The sequence below is a fragment of the Henckelia pumila genome, unplaced genomic scaffold, assembly GCF_033568475.1.
Source record: "Henckelia pumila isolate YLH828 unplaced genomic scaffold, ASM3356847v2 CTG_80:::fragment_1, whole genome shotgun sequence".
In the NCBI taxonomy this organism is placed as follows: Eukaryota; Viridiplantae; Streptophyta; class Magnoliopsida; order Lamiales; family Gesneriaceae; genus Henckelia; species Henckelia pumila.
Genome location: NW_027331883.1, coordinates 1,266,932 through 1,275,874, shown reverse-complemented (window position 1 = coordinate 1,275,874; position 8,943 = coordinate 1,266,932). Strand labels below are relative to the sequence as shown.

Here is an 8,943-nt window from a genome sequence, read left to right as displayed (position 1 = left end):
ATAATTATATAATACTGTATTAACCCTCAGAATAACTATTTTAGTAATTTTATTATAAGGATACATGTTTTCGTTTTTCTTTCAATAAAAAATATTATAAAAATAACTAATTAGTGATTTTCAAATAAAATAATAATAATAATTTAAAATTTTTAAGAATTATTAATTAAGTTATAAATAATAACCCGACATATACATAGAAATGTCAAAATGGATCGACTTGACTCAACCCGTTCCGATCAACCTTAGTCGGTCATCAAACGGGGTGATCAGACGGCCAGACCATCACTGTGTGTATGAGTTGGAAAACCTCAAATATTTGATGAAATTTACTATTCATTTCACTAAAAAATCTGAGCATATATACGTACCAAATGATATATCAAACACTATTATTAAAAAAATTAACACTCACAAATCTATTTTTTTTAATTTAAATATTAGTGAGGATAATTATTATTTTTAAAAAAAAACTTAAAAAGTTATATATTTTTTTAAATTTTCCCACAATAACGATAAATCTTAAATTATATTATTTTTCTTAACGATAAATCTTAATTATATTATTTCCCTTATATCAAACAATCAACTATTTTATTTAAATACTTTTAGCGTTCCTACTTTGATTTCGAAATTATTAGAGACAAAACTAATAAGCTACAAAACTACTTATAAGCTGTTTTGTGGAGCTTATAAGCTTAGCCAAACACGCTATATATAAGCTTCTAGAGCTTAAAAGATGTTTTATGAGTTTATAAACAGTTAAACTTATTTTAAAAATAAGTTGTTAAAGTGTTTGGGTAAAATTATTTTAAACAACTTAAATATATTGATATGTTTGATATTATAATATCTGTTTATTGTAAAATTACCAAAAATGATGTAATATTGTTATGAAGATGATGTTTCGAGTTATACATATACGCAAATAGTTTTAGAATAAACTTATATTAAAAAAATAAATAATATTTTAATTTAGAAAATTTTATGTGATTTGGAATTTTTTTAAAAAAATAATATTTAATATTTAATGTGTGGAGGATATGATGTGAATTTATGAAAAATATTCAAGTATATTTTTGGAGATATATAATGATAAAATAAGATCTTTTTTAACAAATTAAGGTCACCCTTACTTTTTTAGAATGATAAAATAAGATTCTTTCAAAAAAATTAAGGTCACACTTACTTTTTTTAAAAACAGCTTATAAATGTTAAACAATTTAATTTGACAGCTTATAAGCTGTTTGAAAAAAATTTTACCAAACAAAATTTAAAAGCTTATAAGAGCTGTTTTGTAGAGCTTATAACTCAGCCAAATACCCTTTTAATTTAATCACACATATAATCTTACTACATATGCATAATACAATATTTCAAATTTCACACCATCGCGTACGAATTAAATCAAATGTTACAAATAATTATTTAACAAGTAAACGAGTAATAGAAAATTTTGATTTTTTTAATAAGTGGATGGCTAACCCAAAACGAACCACCTGGTGTATTCATTGGAGAGACTTAATGACTTTTTTAAGATAATAGACTTTTGTGAAGTTGATTGATTTTTATTGACTTTTATAGAATTCTACAGAGTTATGAAAGATTTTCATAGATTTTTGTGAATTTACTTTGAAAGACTTTTACAGACATTTGTAAAGTTTTTAACAGATTTCAATGGAATTTATAATGAAAATAAATAAGTTTTACCTAAACATAAAAAATTAATTAATTAAAATACATATAATTAAAATCATTCAAATTTGTTCCATATAATTATCCTTTATATGTGTGTGTATATACGCATTTTTGTGTGCCAGTGTGTGTTGATCATGTATATAGTTTCGTAAATTTTTAAAAATACATTAAAATTTTATTAAAGCACAACAAGCATACACATATATAAATTTTAATGTTCAATAAGCGAATAAAAAACCAAATTTGATTATTAAAAATAATTTATTATTACTTTCAACTGTTTAAAAAATAAACAATGTTGTAACTTTTTTTTACTTTTATTATAATTTAAATTAATGGTATAATTGAAATTTTTAAACAAATATGAGCGAAATTTTACTAAACTTTACTAATTGTTATAATTAAAAATCTGTAATGGTATTAAAAAATCATTTCCAAAATTTATGTCGGTCAAAATTCAAAAAAAAAAATGAAATTTATGGATTTTAAAATTTTTAATTTTGATTTTAAATTTTAAAAAGTTTCGAAGGAAATTTATATGGAGTGAAAAAAAAATTGAAGGGAAATGAAATTAGAAATCCATCCAAATCTTTGGGTACAAGCAAAGATAATTCTTAACATTTTATGATTGTACTTTATCTTTTAAGGTTTGTACTTTAATGACTTTCATGGAGTCATTAAAAGTCTATCTAAAATTTGAATACCTATGGACTTTTATAGAGTTTTTAAAAGTCAATGTTGAATACCACATGACTTTTTAAAACTCCATGAAAGTTTATTTTGAATACCTCTAGATTTTCATAGAGTTTGTAAAAGTCTAAATTGAATACCTCTTGACTTTTAAATTCCACAAAACTCTTTAAAAGTCTTTATTTCTCCAACTTTGAATACACCCCACTTATAAACTAATAATCATAATCTAGCTCATCTCTTTTCTAAAAGAATTGGGTCGACGAGGCTGATCGAACCCAAATTGACTCATGTCAATACCATTCACAACGACTTTATTGGACTATAACACGTCAATTTATATGGATATCATATATTATTTGATATATCTCAAAAATATTTTTTTGTTCTTTGATTAGGCAATTTCAAAAAATAGATTTTTTCAAATATTAGTTTTGAATTGTTTTTTCACTTCCATGCAAGCCAAATTAACCAAAGCACGATCACAAATGCGAACTATACACGTGCCACGACTTTGGAAGACACAATAAAGCCAAAAATTCACGTGACAAGCACGTGAAATGGCTATTATCATCTATGGTCTACATGCCCCCACTAAAGACGATACTAGAAGTCTAGAACTTTCACAAACCGAATTTCGATATAATATAGATATATACACACACGTACACACATATAGAAAGCGTATATTTCTCATGTGCTTTGTAAAGTGTATAAAAAAAATTGTAGATATCATATGTATTGTTAAATATATATTTTTAAATGCATTCGTATCGAGATTAAAGCTAAATGTGAAGTTCAATTAAAGAAGTAGTATTTAATAGAAAAATAGATTGTAATATTTACTTTCTATTACTTTTGAATAGAGGTGAAATTAAGTCGGGATCCGTCCCGTAATTTTTCTACCTAATTTTTGTCCCAAAAAGAATCGGGTAACTTTTTTCTCCGATCTCGTACCCGACATATTTCGGGACCTGAACATTCGGGATCCCGTCGAGTAGAGAGAAGAAATACCAAATTTTTTTTCATGTTTAATATTCGTTCAAAAAACAAAAAATAGTGATTATTTTATTTTAAAAAATACTATTTAGAAAATTATATTTCTAAATAACAAATAAATATTCAACTTATAACACATATATTAAAATAATTCGGATAATGTTTCAAGGTTTTGTTAAAAGAAGAACATCATATCATACTGTGCATCGGATAGTTATTAATAAAATGTTCGGATACAAATTACTAGATAATTTTGTAAATTAATATAATTATAAATATGAATTAATTAAATTATTAATTTATTTTAAAAAAATACACAAAAATAAAATGTCATTTCGTAATACTACAATTAGATCGTTCCAACTAGGGATGCAAATGAGCCGAGCTACTCGTGAGCCGATCGCGAGTAGCTCGGTCAAAAATCGACTCGAGCTTGGTTTGACCGAGCTCGAGCTCGAGTAGCTCGAATACACATCGAGCTCGAGCTCGAGCTTTCAATGTATATATATATATGTATATATATATATATTATAATATAATATAATATAAATATATAAATATAATATATATAATATTATATTAATTAATTTATTTATTTATTCATATATTATTTATTTAAATATTTATTTATTTATTTTTCGAGCTCGAGCTCGAGTAACTCGAACTATAGTCGAGTTCGAGTATAAAAATAATTACTCGATCGAGCTCGAGTTCGAGTAGTCAATTATGAGTCGAGCTCGAGCTCGAGTAGTATGATACTCGGCTCGGCTCGACTCGATTGCACCCCTAGTTCCAACAATAAACAATTATGTGAATTAAGTTCATAATTAATTGTTATATGGGTTGAAACCCAATAATATTCAGTTTAATTTATTAATAAAATATATTATAATATTATTTCGATACGGGTAGGGATTCCGTCGGGATAAGGTTTTATTCTCGATCCCTCGCACGATATTATTCGAGAGGGGAAAAATCCCCAAGAAAGTAATTCCATTTATTTTTTTCTAATTCAATTGTTTAGGGATTAAAATAATAAAGAATTCAATACTAGTTGCAAAACTACCCTCGATTAATCTTTTGTGATAAACTCGGTTTAATTTTATTGCATCTTAACGAATAAATTGTATTTTTTGGTCTCGATCCGTATTTTGGTCTTCGTTGGATAATTCACGATTTTAATCAACTTATTATTATTTTTTTAGTTCAATCTACTCTAATGAAATGCTAATGCGAGAATCACAGCGTTGTCCGGACTTGCAACTAACAAATGTTAGTTCTTTGTGTTCTGTAACAACGGGCCATTGGGATATGGATTTAATTAAGGAATGCCTTAAAGAGAGGGATCAACAATTGATTTTGTCTGTAACAAACCAGCAACTATTATATATCACTCGACACTTGATCTTCTCTCCCAGTGGCAAGCAGCGCATAATCTAGTTTTGAATCATTCCTGTACAAATAGACATCAACATCGGTTTTGTTGGCAGACTCCCATGGTATTTTCTAAAATGTAATGTCGATGCAACAATTTTTAATTGTAATGGGAACGCAAGTTATGAGTGTATTATCAGAAATAATGTTGGACCAATAGTAGTAGCAGCTATTCATGGTTGCTTGCCAGGAATTAGTAATCCTTCGATTGCGGAAGCTTTGGGGATTAGATAAACTCTTAGTTGGATTAAAGATTTGCGTCTGTCATCGATTATTGTTGAATCTGATGCTCTTTTGATAGTTGATGCTTTAAATTCTACCGTTTTTGATTCTTCTACAGTTGGTTTGATAGTTGAAGATTGTAATGTTCTTGCACGGAAAATTCAATCTATTTCTTTTGTTTTTCTAAAAGATCAGCACATACGACTCACAAATCAGCTAGAGTATTGTTTCTTTTAACGTAACCTCTTTTGATTCTAATTAATATATATCAGTTTGCTTCAAATAAAAAATTAGCAAAAATAAATAAATATATATGGAAATTTAAAAGGAAAAAAAATGTAAAAAAAAATTGAAATAGAAAGAAGCAACGAAATCACAAGATTTTATTTGGAATCACGACAATATCTTTGTTTCCGTCCACTCATTCTTCCATCGCCTTATCTTCTTCTACAATCAGCTTCCATTTGCTCGGATGCACTACTTATTTTCAGTCCCCTGCTCTCAATTCCGCTACTTCCGCCGCCGCCGCCGCAAATGGCTTCCAAACTTGGGTTCAGCGTGGCAAAGCCGAGATTTTTAATGGCCCACACTAGGAAACCATTCGTTTCTGTTTCTTCCTTACCGTCTTCTGCTCCGGGAGCTCACTCGATTCAGTTTGGTGCCGCCAAGTTGTTGCTTCGACGTAGACTACTGGATGTCTCCGCCAAGGCCACTACTGATAAGCCAGGTTAGGATTCTGATCTCGAGCCAATGACTTTCGTATTAGTTTCTATGCGTTGGTTTTTTAGAATTATTAATCGGAGAAGAATATGATGCCACTTATTGCTTGGTACCTGTATGATCTTTGTGAAAGAAAACAGCTGGTTTGTGAAAAAATAAATTAAGGCAAGAGATGAATTCAGTCATGGAGATGTGTGTATCCAGTATCCCAGCCTGAAGCACCATCTGTTGTTTAAAATCATAGGCTAGTAACCACTGAGCTTGAAAAGTTCTATTTGTTAAGTTTTATCAAAGAAGACACTTCCCATGTGCAGTTTGAACAAAGTGTTGTTCTTTCTGTTTCATTGGTCATCTTCAGGACTTGTATCGACAAAGCACTAGCATGTATATGAAAATATTTTTAGCAAGCCACAGACTTTTTCTTGATTTCTTATTCTGCTGGCAAGATTTGGACCTTGGAATGCTTGCGATATTTTGGTTATTGAATCCCATGTACCCTCCAGGTCAGGCCCAAGAAGATGATGTGGTTGACAGCAATGTCTTACCCTATTGCAGCATTGATAGACAACGAAAAAAGACTATCGGGGAGATGGAACAAGATTTTCTCCAGGCACTTCAGGTGATGATTGAAGTTCTTTTCCTCCTATTTTTACTTGTCGAATTTATATTGTGAATTCTGATCCGCTGCTTTATTGCAGGCATTTTATTATGAAGGAAAAGCCACCATGTCAAATGAGGAATTCGACAACCTCAAGGAAGAACTAATGTGGGAGGGGAGCAGTGTTGTGATGCTAAGTACACAACTTTTATCCCTTTCTTTTATTTTTACTTGCTATTTTGTCATGTTTGAATTTGAATCAGTTGTGTAATCTGTAAATGGATTTGTTGTGATGAAGGTGCCGATGAACAGAGGTTTTTGGAAGCTTCAATGGCATACGCATCTGGGAACAAAATTTTGTCAGACAAAGAGTTTGATGAACTTAAACAGAAACTTAAGGTTTGTTAAACTTAAGAATGAACTTCAGAAGTGAATAGTATATTTTAATCGGTGATGACAACAGTGCTTATTATTCGATTATTATTTCTTAAAAAATCATTTTATCTAGAAAGTAAAATATGTTCTTGCGTCATATCTTAGTACTTGAACGAGTCATCATCTTGAGATAACCTATATTGTTTAGCTTCCATCAAATTATATGACTATCCGGCATATCTTTTGAGCATTCAAGTGATGCTTTATAAAATCTCACTTTTTTCCTGACTTCCTTACGTTTCCTTCCATTTATCATGTCCATATACATCTTGTAGATAGATGGAAGTGAGATTGTGGTTGAAGGCCCTCGTTGCAGTCTTCGTAGTAGAAAGGTTAGTTATTTTGCCTTGCCTTCTTCTCTCCCACCCCCAACACCCCCCAACCCCTGGTATTTCCCCTGTATTTACCCTTAGTTTTCCACTTTATCTTGCAGGTTTATAGCGACCTTTCTGTTGACTACCTTAAAATGTTTCTTTTGAACGTACCGGCAGCGGTTGTCGCCTTGGGATTGTAAGTGACCAAACATTGGCATGAATGTTCATTTTATTTGCAAAATTGATTTTCATTGATCCAAAGGAAACTTTAATCAAGTAGTTTATGAATTACTAGATGATAGCTAGCATTGGCAAATAATTTTTGCTAACAACAATGGATGAAGTTTGAGAAGATGACTTTTTATTTACAGTGTTTTTAATCATTTTATTTGATATGCAACCAAGATCAACCTTTGTGTTGTGTCATTTGTTTTTTCTCTCCGTGAAGAACATAACATACTTGTTCTAACTGACTTATTCCATGCTGTCCTATTTAGGTTTTTCTTTCTTGACGATTTGACGGGATTCGAAATCACCTATCTTTTAGAGGTAATAAAAGTAAAATTTACTTATCCTTTTGTATTCTTGATCACAAAATTGTTAAACGGAAACAGCTCTTTCTGTCTGCATCTGACAGCATTGTACACTGTGTTCCTATTTGGCACAAAGATTCACTTGCTCAAACTGGAATATGAACTAAAACAAATTTTCAGATGCTTGGGAAAGCATAATTAACTCTAGAGCATTCATAATCTTTGCAGCTGCCAGAGCCATTCAGTTTCATTTTCACATGGTTTGCAGCTATCCCCTTGATAATATGGTTGTCTTTCACTCTCACAAACTTCATTGTGAAAGATTTCTTGATCTTGGTGGTAAGACTTTGAATAAAGATATGAAATTTGCAATCTCGCGCTGTAAATTCTTGAACCTATGAAACTTAAATATTTCAGGGCATCTGTCCAAACTGTGGCACAGAAAACAATTCATTCTTTGGTACCATATTGTCTGTATCAAGTGGGGGTGCAATCAACAAAGTAAAATGTTCGAAGTAAGTTCGATGATTCTACGCCTTTCTCTAGCTATGACAACATTTTTTTCATGTCTAATTTCACAGTTCAACTGAAAGTCTGGAACTGTGCTCGGGTCTAGTTTCGGACTTTAGCTAACTTGTTCCCTTTTCCCATTGTGACTGTGAAACATGGTTTAGTTGTGCGACGGAGATGTTGTATGACTCGAAGTCGCGGTTGATCACATTGCCTGAAGGAAGTGAGGCATGAGTTCTGGTACACTCCTGCTGCCTCTCTTGATTATGCTTTTTTTTTTCTTCAAATTTGAAACCTGCATGAGATTTTGTACGTGCTTCGTTCGATTTATCTAAATAACCGAAGATGTTTGAATTTTACGCAGAATACAGTGGGTTTGAAGTGTATCACATGGATGTGGAAGAGGAGAAAATGTACAAATTATGTATATGTGAGGATATATATTTAGAGAGGAGTTTTCAGCTCAAGAAAGATGAATAGTTTTGTGTGTTTATATGTAGCTGTATCTTTTGCGTATTCTCATAAAGAAGCAAATGAACTTAACTGAACCAATTGTTCGAGTTTTAACTTGAAGTTAATTAATTGTATTATTGGTTTACCATATATAAATGTCACAATCGAGTAACATTTTATAATATTATTTTAGTCAATAGCTCTTGGTTATTTTAGAGAACTTAAAAACATAATTTATTGGATTACGGTAGAATATTGAAATGGAGATTACTAATATTTAAAGATATTAATTCATGAGATTACTTTGTCGAAAATGAAAAGTTCAATTGAAAATAAT

At 30.3% G+C, this 8,943-nt stretch overlaps 1 protein-coding gene across 2 annotated transcripts; it reads left to right on the top strand.

The window, feature by feature from the left end:
* The first annotated feature begins 5,465 nt into the window (after window positions 1-5,465).
* LOC140873709 (PGR5-like protein 1A, chloroplastic) lies at window positions 5,466-8,762 on the top strand. Of its 2 annotated transcripts, none has more exons than XM_073276927.1 (11): window positions 5,466-5,770; window positions 6,267-6,382; window positions 6,462-6,558; window positions 6,660-6,760; window positions 7,072-7,128; window positions 7,230-7,306; window positions 7,608-7,659; window positions 7,872-7,982; window positions 8,061-8,158; window positions 8,318-8,393; window positions 8,518-8,762. In XM_073276927.1, the coding sequence occupies exons 1-10, from the start codon at window positions 5,578-5,580 to the stop codon at window positions 8,385-8,387; spliced, it is 972 nt and encodes a 323-aa protein (XP_073133028.1). In that variant the 5' UTR covers window positions 5,466-5,577; the 3' UTR covers window positions 8,388-8,393; window positions 8,518-8,762. The 2 variants fall into 2 exon arrangements, with proteins under 2 accessions (XP_073133028.1, XP_073133029.1); XM_073276928.1 differs by having other exon boundaries at window positions 8,499-8,762.
* The last annotated feature ends 181 nt before the right edge of the window (window positions 8,763-8,943 follow it).